Source organism: Centruroides sculpturatus, unplaced genomic scaffold (assembly GCF_000671375.1).
Source record: "Centruroides sculpturatus isolate CEXI.00-Female unplaced genomic scaffold, Cexi_2.0 scaffold406, whole genome shotgun sequence".
Classification (NCBI taxonomy): Eukaryota; Metazoa; Arthropoda; class Arachnida; order Scorpiones; family Buthidae; genus Centruroides; species Centruroides sculpturatus.
The window spans coordinates 241,153-263,413 of record NW_019384754.1 but is presented as its reverse complement, the minus strand read 5'-3'; the positions used below and the strand labels follow the sequence as shown (position 1 = coordinate 263,413).

The following is a 22,261-nucleotide window of genomic DNA, read 5'->3' as shown; positions in this document are numbered from 1 at the left end:
AATGAATATTTGTCTATAAATTTTCTATCAATCATAATGAAATCTTCCAAAGTTGATTTTTAAAAAATGCTGTTAATAAAGTGACAAAATCATCAAAAGAAATCAAGTGAGGGAACAGAACGATTCTTTCAATTTATCTCATTTTTCTTAATCAGAAATGTACATGATAACAAAATTAACTTTTGAAGGGCAAGATTAAAAAGTAATGCTGGAAAATTTGAAATAGTCATGTTACCTTTAGACATCACCATTGCAAGAGATCTTTAAGAAGAGGTAGATACCATTAATGAAATAACAAAATCACTCAAACATGAGACTGAAAAAGCTTTCATGAGCAATGGAATACCCAAATTATAAGTGCAACTTAATTTTATAATAATAAATTTGATAAAATATTATTATAAAATTAAGTTGCACTGATAATTTTTAAAATAAAAATTTGTTTTAATATCTGAGTGAAAAACATGACATGATTACTTGTTGGGTGAAGGTCTCTGTCCTCTGCCCCAACTCCAAGTTCATCCCTTTTGTATTCTGAGATGGTCATTTGACTATCCAAGAAAATGAAAACTTGGGTATTCCGTTGCCCATGAAAGCTTTTTCAGCCTCATGTTTGCATGATTTTATTTCATTAATGGTGTCTACCTCTTCTTAAAGATCTCTTGCAATAGTGATGTCTAAAGGTAACATGACTATTTCAAATTTTCCAGCATCACTTTTTAATCTTGCCCTTCAAAAATTAATTTTGTGATCAAAGCTTCCCAAACCACTACTAATATATCAGAAGCATTCTAGAAAGTATTAATCAAAAGCCATATAATGACAGCATCAGCAGAATATGCAATGGATAAAGATATAGAAGTGAAATAAGAAAACAAGAATCTGCAACTAAATAGCTAAGAATTGTGCACAGATTTTATTACAAAGAATAAAAAAACCTTAATGTCAAAACAAAATCACTTCTTTTAGTTTTTATATTTAATAACAATAATTTTGAGTAAGGATATGTCATGATTAGAACATTCTTAGATGTTTAGTGTGCCTGTGCACATTAATCATCATAGAATGAAATAGAACATCTAACAATTAATGACAAAATACATTTTCTTAATTTTTTAATATATGACAAAAAAATTAACTTACTATCTTCATTTGTTGTTCACAGCTGTAAAATGTGTAATTGTGTTTTTATAATCTTGATGCTAATTCTTAAAAACATTCTAACAATGAGCACTAATTATTTTTGAGAAATCAAAAATTAAAAAGAATTTGATACTTCTAGAAGGTCGTCTCTTGGGTTTATTTATTAAAATTTTCATAAATTATATATAGGTAAAATTTTTATTATATAAAATCATCTTAATCTTAATATTTCTTGATTTGCAATCTGAATTAAATAATTAAAATCAACATTAAGATAGCATCTCCAAAATTTGTGCACTCTACTCCATATTTCTGAAGGAAAACGTGGACTTCCTATTCCGTGTAATATTCGTGCTACTGCTCTTCCGGTAAAGTTCTGATCTTGATAAGTGCAGACAAGATTGCTGATGGTGTTCCGAATTTCATCCAACGTTTCAGATTCCTTTAAAAATATTCAATTTTATATTTTAAGTTTTTCCTGAAACTTAAAAACACCTATAATTATTCTTACCATTTGAATATTGTTGCCTTTATTTAATGAATCAATTTCCATCTTTGTTTCAGATTTAAAATACTTGCATAAATGAGTTTTTAATTCAGTACTCTGTTCTGAATTAAATGTTATAGTTGGAAAAGACACACTAAAAATAATACATTTCTGTTATTGATATAATGCAAAGTAATTATAAATTGAACAACACATTTGAAATAATAAATTAAAATATTTTATTTAAAATACTACTGAATTTTATGACATATAAGACATCTCCATTTCAGAACAGAATATTTAGGAAAAAGGTGTTTAATGTATTTAAACCATCCCACATCTTTGGCATTGGGCCCCAAATTTTTTTTACTGTATTTTGGTTTGAAAAGGTAAAATTAGAATGCAAGTTAGTTTTTCAAAACTGCAATGCAGCGTAATAATCAACACTTGGCATAACTCATTCATTTGTCAATGCAGCGTAATAATCAACACTTGTCATAACTCATGACAAGTTATGACAAGTGTTTGTCATAACTTGTTGTGATTAAGTAAGTGTTGTGATTAAGTAAGTGTAAGTGTTGATTATTACGCTGCATTGCAGCGTAATAATCAACACTTGTCATAACTCATTCAACAAAAACTGAAATAAATGAATGAGTTATGCCAAGTGTTGATTATTACGCTGCATTGCAGTTTTGAAAAACTAATATAAAGATACAACACGGTTTCGAAATATGATTAGAATGCAAACTTATTTATCAGGGAGAAAATAGGAGTTTAAGAGAAGTTTTTTACAGTTAAAATTTACCATTAAAATATTCAACACAAATACATGCAAAGATTGTTTAGCTGTAGTAAAAGTATGTTTAATTACACAATATTATTTTATTTAGGAGTGAGACTAGGTAGAGGTTAACTGCAGGATTACAGAATATTTTCAGGACCCAAAATTCCTTCAAACATACAAAAAAAATTTATGCATCAATTAAAACTTAATACTACACAGTCTGGAAAATTCAAATTAAATAGGCATACTGTATAATTTGTTGTGCAATACAAAACTGATAAATTAACAGTGTTTTTTTTCATTTAAGCACATGCCATTATCATAGGATGGCATATACATTGCATTGATACGATAGCATTGATTAACAGAAATAAAATTGAAGTCATCTATGAATGACCTATTTTTAGCACAGGATGCTTTAATAACAGACTTTTTGACATCCAAAAACACAAAATTTATTTATGATCATCATGCAATTTTTTTATAAAAAAATTATTAAAGAAATGAACCAATTTTATGGAAAAAAACTTTTGTCAGATAAAGTTTTTGACTTTATCTGGCTTTTCCATTATTTTTTTATTATTTTTTGAAAATGCCACCTTGATATTTTAGAATATATTTTCAAGTAAATATTTTTTATTTTCTAACAAATCAACAAAAAATATGAAAAGTAATGTTTATAAAATTATGATAAAACTTCTATTTAGCTAATTAACTCAGACAATTCAGAAAAAGTTTTAAATGCAGTTTATTAATTTTCACATTTCCCATATGGGAGAAGAACGAGTGACTATTTCATTTTAATTCAAGCCAACACAAAATTTCATCCAATAAATAGTGTCAAAAAGAGTTTGAAATAAAAGTTGATTTTCTTTTTCAATTATTTTTAAAGTTCTGTTTGGTTTTGTTTTTCTTAAAACTCAAAACCAAGATCAACTAGGCCTTACTGCAAGTATATAACCATATAAGCAAGCAGCAGTGTAACAAGTGACTGAACTGATCAGAAACAAAGTAAATATATTTCACTTTTAAAAAGCAGGATCTCCCTACAGTTTGGCAAATTTCCTGAATTATTGTCTATGGCTTAGCCAAAGTGCTACTTAATTTTTAGATTATTTTTTCTATCACAAATTTCTCCAGGACTACTTTAATTTCCTTGAACCATATTTGTGCAATCAGACATATTCTGCATCTTTGGCCTATGGAAGATCACAACTTAAGACATAAAATATGGAGATTTTTCTGGATAAAAGTTGTGTCTCATATGCCATAAATTTCCTAATATTTTAATATCTTCTTAATACAATAAAATTTAACATACCTGTTAAACAAAGAGTGAAGTTTTTGTAATTTATTTAATTCATATCTTTCTTGTTCTATGACTTTATTATATAAAAATTCCAATAGTTCATCCTTTTTACTTTCATTTAAATTACATTTTATTCTTATATGGAAGGACAAATCAGAAAATTTCACTATTATTCCAGTCTTTTTATTATTCTTTTCTAAAAATAATTAAAAAATAATCATTGATTATAACTTAATTGTATGATTTTGAAACAATTTTACATCAAAAACTTTATAATTATTTTTTAAATTTTATAAAAATTTCAAGTGAAAACCTTAAAATGTTTTCTTTAACTATATTAAAAAGTATTGGAATAATACAACATATAAACATTTATTTTTTGAAATTTAATAACTTGAAAGTTATTTTTGACATTGATAATTCACTAAAATACAAGGGTTATTTTTTAAATAAGGTTCGTTTGTGAATGAGAGTGAGAATGATGTGTGATTGCAGCAGTGTGCATGAGCATCTACTTTTAGCATGCTTTGCACATGTTTAGATGCCATTTGCAGCTGTATCGTCNTTTTTCTTTATGTAGGATCTTTACATTATTTTGGTCAATATTACAGTTATTTAACGTACAATGTTCTAGAAAGGCTGAGTTGATTCTATGATGTTTTAAATCTGCCACATGTTCTTTTAGTCTAATCTTCATCTTTCTCTTACATCTTCCTCTCAACAAAAACTGAAATAAATGAATGAGTTATGCCAAGTGTTGATTATTACGCTGCATTGCAGTTTTGAAAAACTAATATAAAGATACAACACGGTTTCGAAATATGATTAGAATGCAAACTTATTTATCAGGGAGAAAATAGGAGTTTAAGAGAAGTTTTTTACAGTTAAAATTTACCATTAAAATATTCAACACAAATACATGCAAAGATTGTTTAGCTGTAGTAAAAGTATGTTTAATTACACAATATTATTTTATTTAGGAGTGAGACTAGGTAGAGGTTAACTGCAGGATTACAGAATATTTTCAGGACCCAAAATTCCTTCAAACATACAAAAAAAATTTATGCATCAATTAAAACTTAATACTACACAGTCTGGAAAATTCAAATTAAATAGGCATACTGTATAATTTGTTGTGCAATACAAAACTGATAAATTAACAGTGTTTTTTTTCATTTAAGCACATGCCATTATCATAGGATGGCATATACATTGCATTGATACGATAGCATTGATTAACAGAAATAAAATTGAAGTCATCTATGAATGACCTATTTTTAGCACAGGATGCTTTAATAACAGACTTTTTGACATCCAAAAACACAAAATTTATTTATGATCATCATGCAATTTTTTTATAAAAAAATTATTAAAGAAATGAACCAATTTTATGGAAAAAAACTTTTGTCAGATAAAGTTTTTGACTTTATCTGGCTTTTCCATTATTTTTTTATTATTTTTTGAAAATGCCACCTTGATATTTTAGAATATATTTTCAAGTAAATATTTTTTATTTTCTAACAAATCAACAAAAAATATGAAAAGTAATGTTTATAAAATTATGATAAAACTTCTATTTAGCTAATTAACTCAGACAATTCAGAAAAAGTTTTAAATGCAGTTTATTAATTTTCACATTTCCCATATGGGAGAAGAACGAGTGACTATTTCATTTTAATTCAAGCCAACACAAAATTTCATCCAATAAATAGTGTCAAAAAGAGTTTGAAATAAAAGTTGATTTTCTTTTTCAATTATTTTTAAAGTTCTGTTTGGTTTTGTTTTTCTTAAAACTCAAAACCAAGATCAACTAGGCCTTACTGCAAGTATATAACCATATAAGCAAGCAGCAGTGTAACAAGTGACTGAACTGATCAGAAACAAAGTAAATATATTTCACTTTTAAAAAGCAGGATCTCCCTACAGTTTGGCAAATTTCCTGAATTATTGTCTATGGCTTAGCCAAAGTGCTACTTAATTTTTAGATTATTTTTTCTATCACAAATTTCTCCAGGACTACTTTAATTTCCTTGAACCATATTTGTGCAATCAGACATATTCTGCATCTTTGGCCTATGGAAGATCACAACTTAAGACATAAAATATGGAGATTTTTCTGGATAAAAGTTGTGTCTCATATGCCATAAATTTCCTAATATTTTAATATCTTCTTAATACAATAAAATTTAACATACCTGTTAAACAAAGAGTGAAGTTTTTGTAATTTATTTAATTCATATCTTTCTTGTTCTATGACTTTATTATATAAAAATTCCAATAGTTCATCCTTTTTACTTTCATTTAAATTACATTTTATTCTTATATGGAAGGACAAATCAGAAAATTTCACTATTATTCCAGTCTTTTTATTATTCTTTTCTAAAAATAATTAAAAAATAATCATTGATTATAACTTAATTGTATGATTTTGAAACAATTTTACATCAAAAACTTTATAATTATTTTTTAAATTTTATAAAAATTTCAAGTGAAAACCTTAAAATGTTTTCTTTAACTATATTAAAAAGTATTGGAATAATACAACATATAAACATTTATTTTTTGAAATTTAATAACTTGAAAGTTATTTTTGACATTGATAATTCACTAAAATACAAGGGTTATTTTTTAAATAAGGTTCGTTTGTGAATGAGAGTGAGAATGATGTGTGATTGCAGCAGTGTGCATGAGCATCTACTTTTAGCATGCTTTGCACATGTTTAGATGCCATTTGCAGCTGTATCGTCTTTCTGTGTGCTAATCTGTAGAAGTTTATAATGTTTAAGAAAATTGAGTCACCTGCCAACTGTAAGATACGATCTGTTATTTGATTTCAGCATGAAAGATCGTGGTAACTGTCTTTTGGGACAGGAAAGGGACTTTGTTAGTGCATTTTATGCCAAGAGGCACAACAATCAATTCTGATGCTTATTGTGTGACCTTGAGAAAACTCCGCTGTGCCATACAAGACAAGTGGCGTGGCCTAATGTCTTCCGGCAGCAGATTTCTTTGAAGATGGAATTTTAAAAATTTTTGAGTGGTATGACAAATGTTTGAACAAAAATGGAAATTATGTAAAGAACTAAATAAAAATATGTAGAATATGGGAAAAATATATTTCAACAATATTTACAGTATTTTTCTTCTTATCAAAAAATGGACCTTATTTAAAAATACCCTTTGTAAAAATTTATGGAGTTTACTTATTCAACAACAATTTTATATTATCAATTATATTAATATTTAATCAGAGTAACTTTTAATTTTACCTGAATTTTCATTATCCCATTCTAATTTTTTTAATGCTTTTATTATGAGTTTGGAATCCCAATCCATTTCAGCAGCAATTTCTATTACAGAAAATTTAACTTGATTTAATTTGTCTTTGTTAATATCAATTTGATTTAATGCCAATGCTGCAGCTAATGGAGCACACTAAAATAAAAATAATATTTTAATGTTTAAAATCTTAAAATTTAAAATGAGTGCATTCATACAAATTATTATAAAGTTTATATTAATATTTCATGTGATATATATCTTAATTATAATAATAAATTTACTCAATGTTTGACTCATATAATTGTGTAATAAATAATTAAATTTAAAATGCAATATATAGATAAGATTATTTAGTACTGTATTTAAATCATCCCACAGCTGGTTATATATTAGTAAATAACATCAACAAAACCTTCAAAATTAAACCAGCAATTATATTTTAATATAAATATGCTATGAAGCAATCCCAGTTAGGATTGAAAGTACTTGTCATAGCATATTTATATTAAAATATAATTGCTGGTTTAATTTTGAATGTTTTGTTGGTGTTATTTATTAGTACTGTATATTGTACTGCTTGCTTTAAGGGATGAAACATTGGTTTTCAACTGGGTTGCTGCAACATAGTACTTCTGGGGTTGTCAATTACATTGTTTTCAATCAGGGCTTTAGAGATTCCTTAAAGTAGTGCTGAACAGTGCCATAACACTTCTTACTTGTATTACTAAAACTACAAAAAAAAAAAAAAAACACAATAACTACATTGATAAAGAAATAGAGGTACCATAAAAATGAATTACCAGGTTGAGATTACTATTAAATAACAATGGAAAACACTAGATTCAAATATCATTCTTGAAAAATTTCAGTTATCACATACACATAATCAATGAATATTGTGAGATAAATGTTAATAATAAGAAAATTTTATCACTTAAATAATAAAGTTCAAAGTAACAAATAGTAATATTTTAAAAGTTTCAATAAAATTGCATACATATATGTGTGTATATAACACCACAAAAAGAATTCATGACATAATTTTTCTTGTCAAAGCATAGTATTACACTATTTGATTTTGTTTTTTAAACTCTTTCTGCACTGTGGGCACTAAGACAATCTTTTTTTAGCAAGCTTATTATAGAGTTTGCCAGGCCCACAATAGGGTAGCTGGCTGGAGAAGAATGGAGTCTTGACACATCCACGCAGACTAGCCCCAATGATGTTTACAAAAATCACTTTGAAAAATGTCAATATGCTAATTACTATAGTGATGTAAAATCAATCAGCTATAATAAATTACATAAAATATATAATAAATAAAAACTGATTTTATAGTTCATCATAATCATCATAATGATGAAAATTAAAGTCTGGTATTTGATAATTGCAATTGTCATAAAGCAAATTAATATATAATAATTATCAAAGTTCCTTAATGTTTTGACAAATTCTGTAAAAACTAGCACCATTTTATAAAACAGAAAATAAATTGCTTTTCTTTCTAGAAACCAAATTTGTTTATTGAAATAGAAATGTTTTCAACCTACTTTAGATTCAGCTTCAGTTTTTATTTGAGAATGCTCAAAAATGAAATATCAGTTCAATCCTTAATGTTTTCTATCCGTAGTGTGGATTTAATTTTTTCTCGATGACAATTGAAAAACTAACTCTAGTTAACCCAAAAAATTGACTATTAAATTTATACTTTGTTTTATTTTCATTATCTATATCATTTAATACAACTTTATTTTTACCATTATTATTATTTATTGTAAAACAAATATTCACAAATTACATTATTATTATTATTATTATAAAAACCTGACTTAACAATTGCTGTAAATACCATACAAATCTGCAGCATCCTTGTTGATACTACACATTTACTAATGCTTTTATGATATTTATTGCATAAAAAGAATTAAAGAATTGTTGTTTTATAAAATGTTTAAATGAATATTAAAATGCCAAATATGCTTTTTTGTCTGCAGAATCAAAAGCATAAATTAATTATAAAACAAATATTCATTTCAAGACATAATCTGTATTTTATGTTTCTTCAGTATCATGCAAAAAAAATATTATGTAAAATGTTTGTTTTGAATAAACTGAGAAGAATACTGACATGCTTTTTATTTATGATACTGTTACTGTTATAAATCTTTTTAGCACAATTATTAATTAATAATTACTGATAAAAAAAATTTATAACAGTTTAAAACACACATTTTTAACATTGATAGTATCGTAAATAAAAAGCATGTCAGTATTCTTCTCAGTTTATGCAAAACAAATGTTTTACATATTTTTTTTGCATGATACTGAAGAAACATGAAACACAGATTATGTCTTAAATTAATTATAAAACAGATATTCATTTCATATTTATTCATTATGAATTTTGGAAAAAAACCATATGATAACTGAAATTAAGAAAAGCTGAGATTTATTGTCACTGCATTGAAAGAATGATATGAAACCAATAATCTCTAATTATCTGAAAATTTGTATTTTTTCATGATATAATTGTTAATTAATTAATATGTCTACATTATGAAAAAATTTACAAATCCATCATCCAGTTTTTAAAGTTCATCATTTTTTCTTCTAAATCAATAAGATCTAACTGGAAAATAAGAAACAGTAATAAAACAGATCACCATGTATCTCCAGCAGTAGATTTAATAAATCATAACATTTTTGACCTCATACATAGTCCTTTCTCAGTGAATTATACCATTTAAAATAAATGAATTTCCTTGACGGCCAACTAGCCTAAAAAAAAGGTCAGATTGTCAAAAAGTTTGTTCTGGAACAAGTGAAGTAAATAAATGGTGTCTATCAAAAAAAAATTTTTTTTCTTGGACAGTCTCTTCATTAACTAAGCATGAATTTCCGTTGAATTTGATATTCTTGCTCTTTTATTTTAAATGGTGCAATTCACTGGGGAAGGCCTATTGCATTAGGTCGAAAATGTTATGATTTATTAAATCTACTGCTGGAGTTACAAGGTGATTTATTATTATTTTTTCTTCTATTTACTAATGCCATAAATCAAGGATTGTCCTTTGTTGAACTATACTTCAGAGTTTTGTTACAACTTATGGTACTTTTTCTATCTGTCTAGTTATTCTATGTTGCAAACCTAACAATTCATACTACTTTTTTACATGTTAATTACATGTTTACACATTGTTTTTATTTAACTTTGAAAGAAATGTAAAAGTTTCAGGTTTCTTCCTAAAAGTCAAAATATTTAATATTTAGTAAATATTTTCAAAGGCTATTTCCTTGTGATCAAAATCTGAAAGAAAAGATTACGCTTTTAGGATCATTTCTTTTTTAACATATATTACAAGTTCAGTCAGGCAGGACTAATTATTTACAGAAAATTTCAGAGGATCTGAACATTCAAATCTGGAACTCTCAAACTTCAATTCACCACTTGAAATTCATTAGCTCACTACAGAATTATAAAAATACAAGATAATATTCTGTTTGAAAAATTAGTTATAATATAATTTAGACAATAATAAAAATTCCTCATTAAACAAGAATTTTTATATATCAATAGTATGGAATCATTGACAACTATGTTCAAGAGAATAAAATCATTTTGAGCACTGAATTAATCAATATAAAATTTATTAAATTATGCTGATTTTTATAAACTATTAAAAGTCTATATTAAAATGCCAACAATATACTAATTTGCTTTTAAAAGTTCATTTTTTGCACTATGGAAAATCAGAACATTTTGATATAATGTGCTCAAGATGAATATATGAAAAATAAATGCAATTAAATTCACACCTCAGATTAAATCATTATCCTAATATTACTTATTTTAATAACATATTTACTAAATCTTACTTTTTTTGCTGCCATAACAAGTTGTTTATAGCCCTTGTAACAGTTAATTGAACAGTATGCATGTATTGGACATAGAACTTCTAGAATGTCTGGATAATTTATTTCTATATAACATAAAAGTGTTAAAAGATCTGAAAAAAAATTCAAAATTTACATTAAACACAATAGCTTAAATGAATATTTATTATTTTAAAATTTTTCTTAAATCATTCTTACTTTCTTCTTTAATATCTAAATCTTGAACAATAGGTTCTATGGGAATAGCAATTTCATGACCAAGACAGGGATGAGTTTCATATTCTGTTGTATTCTTTAATAAACCAATAAATAAGTTTTTATATTAATAACATCTTATTTTAATTTTTCTTCACTTAAATTTCCTGACAAAAATTATAAGTGAGTATTTTATTATTTAAATATTAAAATCAAATTGAATCAATCATGAAAGTAAGATATATGATTAACCTCAGAAAGAATTAAATTCTGTTATAACTCATGTTATCTGTTTGAGAAAATCAATCTTTATTTTTCATTGACTTTTTCTTATTTTTTTATAAATTTTTAAAATGTTTTGGTGTTTTGGCATAAATATTTTTTATAATAATTTTTTCATGCTAAAAGTAATTAGAAAATTTTTAAATTTTTTGTTAAACTAGTTTACTAGATTATTATATACATTATGCCAAATCCAGAAATATTGCTCATTTTATGAAATTAGACATCAACTGTTATTTCACAAAATGAAAAATATTCCTGGATTCGGTGTAAAATGCATAAATTAGATATTAAATTTTTATCTCAATTTTAACATAAAGTTTTTTAATTAATTTAATTTTTATATTAATTAAAAATGAAAAAAATTACCTGAGATATATTTTTTGATGGGCAAACTTTTGTGTGATTAAATAACTTTGCCAAAAATCTCCGGATTACATGTCTGTCTATACTATTTGCATAAATATGACGTTGAAGTTCATTCATATCATTTGCCTACAATAAATCATCTTATATTATTATTCTTGAAATTACAGAATTCAATTAAATTTCAGTAAATATTTTATGTTTATATTTATATTAATATATTATATGCTATTATACTTATATTTAAAAACATTAATCAAAATCATTTATCAAGAAAGAAAAGTTTAGAATGAATATATTACATGGATTAAAAAATATCCGCATTTGAGATCAAACTACTATTTTAGAGTAATGGCATTTTTCATTCATTTCTTAAAAGATTATTGCTTATTTTATACAGTAATTTAAAATAAAACTGTGTTATGTTGACTTTTAAAAAATCACTTCAATTATTCAAATGTCTTTTAAACTTTCAGTGCATTGAAAATTTAAGAATGAAAAAAATGTATTAATTCTATGTAAGTGAAGTTGAAATAAGATTGTAATAATTAAAAAAACATTCTGATTAATAATTGTAGTATTTATATTGAATAACACTTTCAGACATTAACAATATGTATTAAAAAATCTATTGAGGCATATAAATTATAGCCACTAAGTTTTTTTCTTTAATTGTCAGGGCAATCAAAGGTTGTGCATTTTTAAATATTTCTGATTTGGTTTAGGTGAAGATGACATATCCTTGTTTAAATTGTCTTTTTACAAATATATCTATAATATCTTTTTATTGTATATAATAATCTTTAGATTTCTATTCAATATAATTTTAGCAATAATTCTGCTAAAACCATCAATTAAAAANTTGACTTTTTTTTTCTTTCTTTTGCTTGTACGTTACACGATGCATTCGTGTTCATGTACACCACTGATGTCATATAGAACTATTTTATACAGGTAGCTACACTACAACCGCACTTTTCATTGCTTGTTCTGTGGCAAATCTGAATTTTCGTCTTATAAATTGAAATACCTAATTGAGGGGTGGCCGAAATTTTTCTCCGCCCCGGGCTGCTAACACTCACGGTACGCCACTGCGCATCTGAACTCGTCTATCAAAAAATTGGCGCATGGTATGCAAAAGGTTGGCCACCCCTGGTTTAGATGATAAATCATTTAAAGAATTCATATACTTCTTAATTAGTGAAGTTCTCTGACTGAACTGTATTGATAAAAAATCAATACATGAAAATGTATAAATTCTTTTATAATGATAACAGTAGCAGATAATCAAATAAATTAAAATTATTATTAAAAATTATGAAGTTGTTGAATTGAAGACATGTATGGAATTAAATCTATACAATGTTTATAATGTTGATTCTGCTTAACAACACGGAACCAGAACCGAAGCTTTTCGAGGCTACTAAACAAACATCCCAATAAGTTATGCAATTGAGATATGATATAATGAGTTATGTTAATGCATAAATAAAACAAACATCTGAGCACAATAAAACCATTTTAATGACAAGAAATTATTTCTGTACAAAAAACTAATTGCAGTACAATCTAGAAAATAAAAAGATTTTCTTCCCATGATTGACAGCTGATAAAGTAAACCAGACAGATGTCACACATGAAAAAGCCAAAAATATTCAATTTCGTATCTCTTTTGTTTAGTTTTCCAAGAAAAATACTGTGCCAGCAGGGCTACTAAGTGGCATTTCAGGGCCAATAGGCAAAGTAAATTATGCTTGCATTATAGAATTTGATTCTGTTTGTCCTAATATGCAGCATGTCCTACTAACTGACTGGACTAATAACTGGAATCAACTGTATTATATGATTTATTAATTACAATTACTACGCACTTATTTATGGTAAAATAGAAATGGTGTTAATGTATTTCAGTACTTTTTACTACATTTTTTAAATAAAAGATTAAATGCTTTTCTTAAATAAACAACTCAATATAGTTATTTTAAAATTTCACCTTATTTTTCTCATTGTCTAGTTGTGGATCATTGCCAGTTATGCTACCAAAATTGTTTAGAATTTAATTATTAATAGCAGCAAAAAAATAGTCTGATAATAAATCCAGAGGTAATTTGGCATATTACTAAAATGTCGGACTTTAGGGTGTTTATATATGTATACATACACTATTCCAGGGTTAACACTAAATATATCATGCCAAATGACTGCCAAATTTATTATTGGGATAGTTTTTTGCTACTATTAATAATTAAATTGTAAATAATTTGTTACTAGATACTAGAGGCAGGTTTTAGGTGCCATCTCTTATTAAATTTAATAATTATAATTAAATTAATATTTAATAAATAATTTCAAATATTCTGGAAGAAAATAAACAACCTGGAGCAGGACTCAAACCTGCAACTCCTGCTTATTATGCAGATGCATTGCCAGTTACAGTCCCCAGTCTGATCTTCCCTTCTGGACATATTTAATTAAGATAATCATTGGTTACTTATGGTGCTGACTAGGGAAGCTTTCAGCACCCACATTTTATAATCCTTTACTAAGGCACTATAGTTGGCCATTGCTTAAAAGTTAAATTTTTATAACTTTCAGAATGGGAATCATCAAATGTGGACTGCAATTGTTGATGAAAAAAATAATTTTTTTTTTATTTTGTTTTTGCAATCCTACAAGTGTCATAACTTTTTCAGCTAGCTAGAAGAAAGCTCTGATGTCATCCATGCTTTCTTATTTGATATATACTATACAAGTAATATTAACATAATTAAAACAATGGCAGTTTTTCATTTCTTTCAGAAGCAAACATGACAGTTAGAATTTCATGTGCTTTACCTTTTTCTATCTCTATAACATGAATCACCTTTAAATATTATTATTTTGTCTATGTTAAAAATATTCGGGCTAAATTTTTTAACAACCTTGCATTTTCACCACAGATTTTATTGAAAACCATTCCATGTCCTTTCTTAAATTTATCAGTTACCTGCTGCTTGCTTTGAATCTGGCAGGCCCAACTGTTGTCTGAATTATTCAGCTTTTCCTTTAACAAGTTTTCCATTGACAGGAATATTCTTATCTCTAAACAGTACTTCAGCATCTGCAGGATACTCATATTTACACTCTCTTTTCTATTCTATTTAATTCTGTTGTCCATTAAAGTTTTCCAAAATCCTCCTTTTGTTTTTCAAATATGTAGAGAGAGAATTCAATGGTATGTCAAATTCTGATTATTTTTGTTTTTCTCCACAGTTTATTTATGAAATACTTTTATGCTATCAATAAAATCTAGTTCTCGTCATTTTCATCTATTTCAGAATAAAAATGGTCAATATATTGACTGAGTGATCATTATTAGCAATGAAAATGTCAATTTGCAATTCAAACTTTAATTAAATTTATAAAGTATGAATGCTTAGTTTCAAGTAAGGAGATATATATAGACAAACTCGTAAACTTAATTGGCCAATAATTCAGTAAGTTGTAAGAAAAATAATGAAACATATGAATAAATTTTATAAAATATATTCATACATTACACCTTCAGAGATATAATTTATTATTAATTGATTGAACTAAACAAACAAATAAAGCAACAAATAAATATATAAATAATTTAAAATTTTAAAATAAATTTTACAAAAGAACAAGTATACTGTCACATGAAAAACAGGGTAATAAAAAATAAATAAATAATTAACAACAAATATTCTTACTGTATTTTCACATATATAAGAGCATACTGAAAAGGCACTCTAAAAAATATTCCACAAAATACCTAAAAGCACTCACTATTTAAAAAAAAAAACTTTTATAGTTTTGGAAACAACTTGTTTTTTTTTGGCTTATTTTTAACAATGGTTACCAGAGGTATCACTGAATAGTTACTATATCAATACTTTTACATATAATTTACATTGGTACAGTACATCAGTGCAGTTCTCTTATAAGTCAAAACATTATGGCACACATTATAGCATATTCTTATATCTTAATGCTCTTATAAGAGATACATGATATAAAAGCAAAAATATCTGATTTTCACACATAAGAGCATTCTCTTATCTGCATAGAAACATGGTATTGATAAATAATAAGTAAATTTTTATAATAAATTTACTTCAAAAACATTTCTACAATAATTTTTTAATTTTCATCAAATCAAGATGTTATTGATATAATTAAATTTTTACTGATTAAATTAGAAAGTATTTTTCTTACCAGACATGAAAGAATTTTGAATAGTTTTTCTTTGAGCCATAGTTAAACCTGCATGATATGCTCCTGCATTCCAGTTCAAAATTCTCTTTTTCCCTATAAGAGTTAAAATATCTATTATAATTATGTTTAATACAGACAAAAACCAATATTTATGAAAATTTACTAAACTTTTTCCATTTTTTTCTACTACTTTTTCTGGACATATTTCAACATATTGCATTTGCGTACGTATGAAAGAAGCCAATCTTTCTGTATCCTCTCTTCTAGTACAATAAATGATAATTGAATTACATTTTACAAAATTTTCATCTTTTAGTAATTCAATTATTGCCTGAAAAATTAAAAATTAAAACAGCATAAATATATACAAATTAAAATGACTGCTAAAAATTAAATTTTGGAAAATCTTAAAATTTACTACAAACTATTCATTTATCATACACAAAATTATTCAAATTCATAATTCAAGTAACTTTTTGGACTGCTCAGTGCAGACTCTTTAGAAATCTTCATAGAAAATATGCTGATTTAGTATTGATTAATTGAAATAATTAAACAATTCTCATATTTTGTAAATTTAGAAATAAATCACATATATTTATTTAATACTGAATATGTTGATATTATAGTTACTGTACACTTATTTACATTCTAACATTTGAATTCAATCATTTATAAACATTATTTGTTAAACATTTATAACAAATATTAATCAGAATTTTAAAATATAAAACTTTACAAAATTTTTTAAAATTAAAAAAAAAAATTTCTAACATTAAAATAGAGTATATAAAAATATTTTATTTATAAAGTTTCAAATGGTTTAACAGACAAAATGAAATAAAATCAAGGCCAATTGATATAACAACAATATAAGACAATTGTTATACACAGAGAGTTTAACTACTTTAAAACTCAAAATCAAAATTAAAAGTTTGAAGTTCATTTCTTGAAATTTAATAATTTTTTTTTTTTCTTTTTAGTTTTTGTTTTTACTTTATTAATATATTGAAACAAATAAAACAAGTTAAATAATAAATATTAAACAAATTATTAACTAAATAAGTTCACTAAGAATTTAGTATATTTGAGAATTTGATATGTTTAATAATTATTTGAATTTGATATTCAAATTTGAGAAAAGTTATATTTGCCCAGCTCTAAACAAAATATATTACTCAAAGCTATATTCTAGCTTTAAAAAAATAATATAACTCATTAAAAATTGCAAATGGATAATTTTTAAAATGTTTTCATATAATATTACAAATTCTATTATTAATTATTTTATTTTCTATTATTTACAACAAAATTTTTTATCCTTATGTTTATTTTTAAATCTGTAATTATAGAGCAAAAAATATAAAAATAAACTTGCCTCATCACGATACTTAGGACAAGAGACAGACAGAAATAAATTTTCTGGTAATGTAGTTTCCCCTATAATTCCTTTTTTGATATCAATTTCTAGATGTTGAGCTATATCTACTGCTGTGTATTTAGTTGCTGTTGCAGTCAAAGCTAAGAGGCATTTTACTCCAAGTTTCTTTGTTAAAACCTAAAATATAATAAACTTCAGCCTTTTAAATTAGCAAGAAAACCATTTAGCCATCAACTTTTAAATTAAACTTTACTTTTCGTAACTGAAGATAAGAAGGTCGAAAGTTATGAGACCATTCTGACAAACAATGAGCTTCATCAATGCAAGCAAAAGCAATTGGCGGAAGATTTGAAGGTAAGAAATTATTGGAGTTTTCATATCCAACAATAGCTTCAGAGGATAACAATAATATCTGAGCTTCTCCATTTATAATTGCTTCAAAAGCTTCCTGCCGTTGTACTACATTCATTCCACTATGAACACACACTGCTTTTATACACTGTGGTAATCTTTTAATCTTTTGAAAACAAAAATAATAATTATTTATGTTATTTATATTCATGTTTTTAAATTATATGTATAGAAAATTTTTTAGCATTAAGTAACATTTTAATAATCATAGAATATTTTTACTTAGAATATTAATTAACCTTATAACAGAGAGGTTGCGGCTGACATTTTCAGCCCAAAACGTGAACGTTAGACGTCGAGCGCCGCCATCTGGCAATTCTAGAAAGTTGACAATGGTGTTCACGTCATCTATCATGGCGAGAAGAAGTTCAGTTTAAACTTCTTCATTTTTTGTGTTTGGGGTTAAAATTATGACATATTTTATTAAAATAATGATTATTTAAACATTTATGAATAATATTGTAAATAAACAGATGATTTTAATCCAGAAATTATTTAATTATTCAATTTTTTAAGTGATGTGAAGTACCTATAGAATTTACATATATTTCTGTTCTTAATAGCTTATCATAATTCTGTAGGAGTAGGTTTGTTCTTTCACAGCATCTTCTACCATCAACAGCATAATATGCTTGTAAATTTTCTAAAAACATTTTCCCAACTGCTTTTAGATTTACATAAGCCACTACTTCCCTCGACAAAACTATGAGGTAGTCCTAATCATTTAGTGTTATTAAACACCCTATAAATACAAATTAAAATAGTTTAATTTGTTTATTTACCTTTGCTAGTAACATTCGTCATTGTTAAACATTTCTGATATTTTTCAACAATATCCCATGAATCAGTGTGTGACATGAACATGTAGCGCAATGTGTTCGAATGTCAAATGTGTACTTCTGTTTGCCATACAAGTTTAATGTTTGAACTTTGACCACAACCTCTCTAATATATAATTAGCCTTATATACTTATTATATTTCTATTTTATACCAAAATGTTTATATCTGTTGTAATTTTCACATTTTGCATTAGTCTAGAAATAATTAAACAAAAAATTTTTGAAATGTTATATTTATAGTTGACATCTCCATCAGTTTAATTTTGAATCTACACTTAGGTCCAAAAAATAACCCTAATCAGCCAATCCATACATGAAGCAAAAAATAAGCAAAATAAACAGCAGAAAATTTATGTGAATATTTTCAGATCATACAAATACTCAAGATGTAGTTGAATGCTCCATTAAAAACGACAAATTTATGCAAAACATAAAAGGTATATAAATACAGCAATAACATGATGTTATTTCTGCTTGATTAACCATCAAGAGCAGTTTGTTACTATTTTACTATATGATACTGATAGTGATGCTACTACAAAGGTGTGCGTGAGGGATGCGATGACGAAGGCTCCTCTCAGCAGCAGCGAAAGGGGAAATTAGTGGAATCACGTGCGTGGCGGAGAGTTGTTGGACCATTGTCCCGCCAATTTTGGAATTGTGTATCTATTTCAAATGAACAATAAAGTGTATTGTTCTTAGTCTCAACCCTTTCTGTGTTATTGCACATAGTCACAACAGTGTGACATAGACAATTCTATAAAAGAAAGAATTATTGAAAGGTTAGAATCAGGCTAGTCACAGACAAATGTGTCCAACCCCTGAATGTGGTGCTACAGAACTGCATCTAGGTTTTGGACCAAATTTCAAAGAACAGAATATGTTGAATGCCAACCAGAAGTACATAGTCAAGTGTTACACCTCTCAACATGACCACTATTTGATATTAATAACATGTTGTAACAGTAAATGTCTGGTAGACAGCTAAATAGAGCTGCCTGTACTCACAAGTGTTAGTGTTTTATGACAAACTGTCTACAGGAGGCTTTGGACAAATAACCTTTTAGCCAAATGGCTAGTACAATGCAGTGCATTCCATTGATCTCTGTGCAAAGAGTCTGTTCAAAATTATTTAAGATAGTGTCAAGAACCTTGACATTGGACTTTGAAGGAATGGAATAATATTCTGTTCAATGATGAGTCCAGTTACAGTCTATAGAATGATTTTCCTCATATGAGCTGTCATAACTGCAAAACGTACAGGGATGGGGTTTCGGAACCCCAAGTGAGTTTTCTGAGGTGCTCTGGTTGCAGATTTCACTTTTGCAGATTGTCTTCATGCACAGGGCTGCATTCATCAAAGACTTTCTGACAGTGAAGTTATTCATCACATGAAATAGTCAACAAGAACTCTGGATCTAAATACCATAGAACATCTGTGAAATGCTCTTCAGAGACAAATTTCATCCATCAGCATCCACCAAGAACACTCTAGAAACTTCAAGATGGACTTTGCTCCCAACAGAGCTGATAAACAACATTATAAACAGTATAAGCCTTCACTGTGCAATGTGTGCATGGTAAACAACCATAGACCATACATATCATTTTTTATGAAAAATAATTTATGACAATGCTTAGTACTTTTACTTGCTGCTTTTAGTTTAATGTAATTTAAATTTAATTTTTGCTTTTTGGTTATTCTGTTACATAAAGAATACAATGTTTCATTCTATGTTAAGTTTCATGCTGTTCTGATCAGTAGTTTCCAAGATAAAAGCCAAATTAATGGTTATGTTTATTTTTTGGACATGAGTGTAACTTTTGATGAGATTAACTTTTTAGCTTTCTTCACAGACATATGTCTGTGAAGAAAGCTAAAAAGTTAAATGAAAATTTCTTTATACTAATGTAAATAGAATTTAGTTTGCAAATTACTATAATTTAATTGTTAAATATTCAAAAAAAAATTATTTTTAGTATAATAAATATTTATAAATATAAATATAAAGTAATTGATAAATGAACACTTTCTTTCCTAAAAATATTGTAACTATGTTTTTATTTCTTTGATGATAGACTATTTTTGCTTACATATAATTTATAGCATCATTATTTTTAAAATTAAAATTTTAAATTTTCATTTTATATTTTTGTAAAAGTTTATATAATAATTTTTAAAATATTTAATAAAACAATAAACTAAGCATATTCTTTTTTAATTATTTTATATTGTTATTATTATTATTATTTGATAATTTTTTAATCTTGGTATACATATATCTTGGTATACATATATGAAATCTCTAAATAATACCTGATCCTCCATTAATGATACTAAAGGTGAAATCACTAATGTGAAGCATTTGAAATGCTGTGCATATATGTAAGCTGGTAATTGATAACATAATGATTTTCCTGAACCAGTGGATGATATTATCAAAGAAGATAGACCTAAAAGAAATTTTTTGACACTTAATATTTATGATTATAATAAGAGAAATTTAAAGATATAAGTTTTAATGATAATTTGATGACTAATTTTATAAAAATTAATAAAATTAATATTATTTGTCCTACCTATTCCTATTTTTTTAAAAAATCTACTTTTTTTAAACAGGAATATGTATCACAGAAATAACAATTACACGAATCAATTTCTTTTATTCCAAATATGAATATAAATTCCAAATATTAAAATATGAGATAAACAATGTTTCAAATAAAATTTAATTTATTTGTAGGTTAAAATCTACTCTGATAAATGTGATGATTTATATTCAAAATTTTATATATAAACCAATATTCCATCTTATTTTCAAATTTTCTATAAAAAATTAATAGAAACATCACAGAAAATGGAATTTTATACTAAGTATTTTATGCTTAACACAACTTCAAGAAAAATAACATAATAATAAATTTTAGAATGCCTAGAACAGGATATTCAAATAACTTAGAATATATGGAACCTCAGTAGAGCTAAAATTTCCTGTTATTTCACCTGAAGAGGGTCTCTGAACAAATACGAATATGTTTGGGCCGTCCATAAATCACATAAGGTATTTTGAGGTGGATGGGTGTCAAGAATTTCTTACGATTTCTTACTCAGGGGTAGGGGGTAATAGATCTTGTCTTACGTAATATTCTTAGTTTTATTTTTTGATCTCGTTGAGTGGTGGAGTTTTGAATTTAGCTTCAATTTGATGGTTTCTATTAAGAACACTCGTGTGACATGATAGAATAATAATGCTAGCAGACTCACACTCTACACATTTTTTATTATGGGAGAAAGGCCATGTGGTGGTTTCTCTCTCTTCTCTCTTGTTTTGTTTTGTATGACATTTATGTTTATACATGTACTAGCCAGTCAATCTGTCAAAATTTTTTTGCGTTTTTTTTTTTTTTTGTGAAAATTAAAATTAATATAAAAGTGAATATTATGACATTGATTAATGATAATAATGAAATTTTAATTATCAACACTCTGTTGATAATTAAAAAATAAAGTTCTTAAAATAAATTGTTCATTCAAATTCATTAAATTTTTATATTTTTAAATTTGTTCACATAAAGTCTTTTATAAATAATAGTACATATTAATTAACTAATTAATAATTATATATTTTGGACCTAAGGTTTTTAGGGTTTCATAAAAAAAAT

At 26.0% G+C, this 22,261-nt stretch overlaps 1 protein-coding gene across 1 annotated transcript in view; it reads right to left on the bottom strand.

Annotated features, from left to right (window-relative positions):
- Positions 1 to 22,261, bottom strand: part of LOC111628659 (ATP-dependent DNA helicase Q4-like) — a 43,281-nt gene that overhangs the window by 5,165 nt on the left and 15,855 nt on the right. Inside the window, exons 13-24 of the mRNA XM_023372487.1 lie at positions 20,916 to 21,052; positions 17,601 to 17,864; positions 17,345 to 17,524; positions 16,135 to 16,297; positions 15,962 to 16,059; positions 11,749 to 11,874; positions 11,101 to 11,194; positions 10,885 to 11,015; positions 6,996 to 7,161; positions 5,922 to 6,105; positions 1,655 to 1,784; positions 1,144 to 1,585 (exon numbers count right to left, since the gene is read on the bottom strand). Coding sequence (XP_023228255.1) covers positions 1,355 to 1,585; positions 1,655 to 1,784; positions 5,922 to 6,105; positions 6,996 to 7,161; positions 10,885 to 11,015; positions 11,101 to 11,194; positions 11,749 to 11,874; positions 15,962 to 16,059; positions 16,135 to 16,297; positions 17,345 to 17,524; positions 17,601 to 17,864; positions 20,916 to 21,052 — 1,904 coding nt within the window. The 3' untranslated portion in view covers positions 1,144 to 1,354. The remainder of the gene's footprint in view (positions 1 to 1,143; positions 1,586 to 1,654; positions 1,785 to 5,921; positions 6,106 to 6,995; positions 7,162 to 10,884; positions 11,016 to 11,100; positions 11,195 to 11,748; positions 11,875 to 15,961; positions 16,060 to 16,134; positions 16,298 to 17,344; positions 17,525 to 17,600; positions 17,865 to 20,915; positions 21,053 to 22,261) is intronic.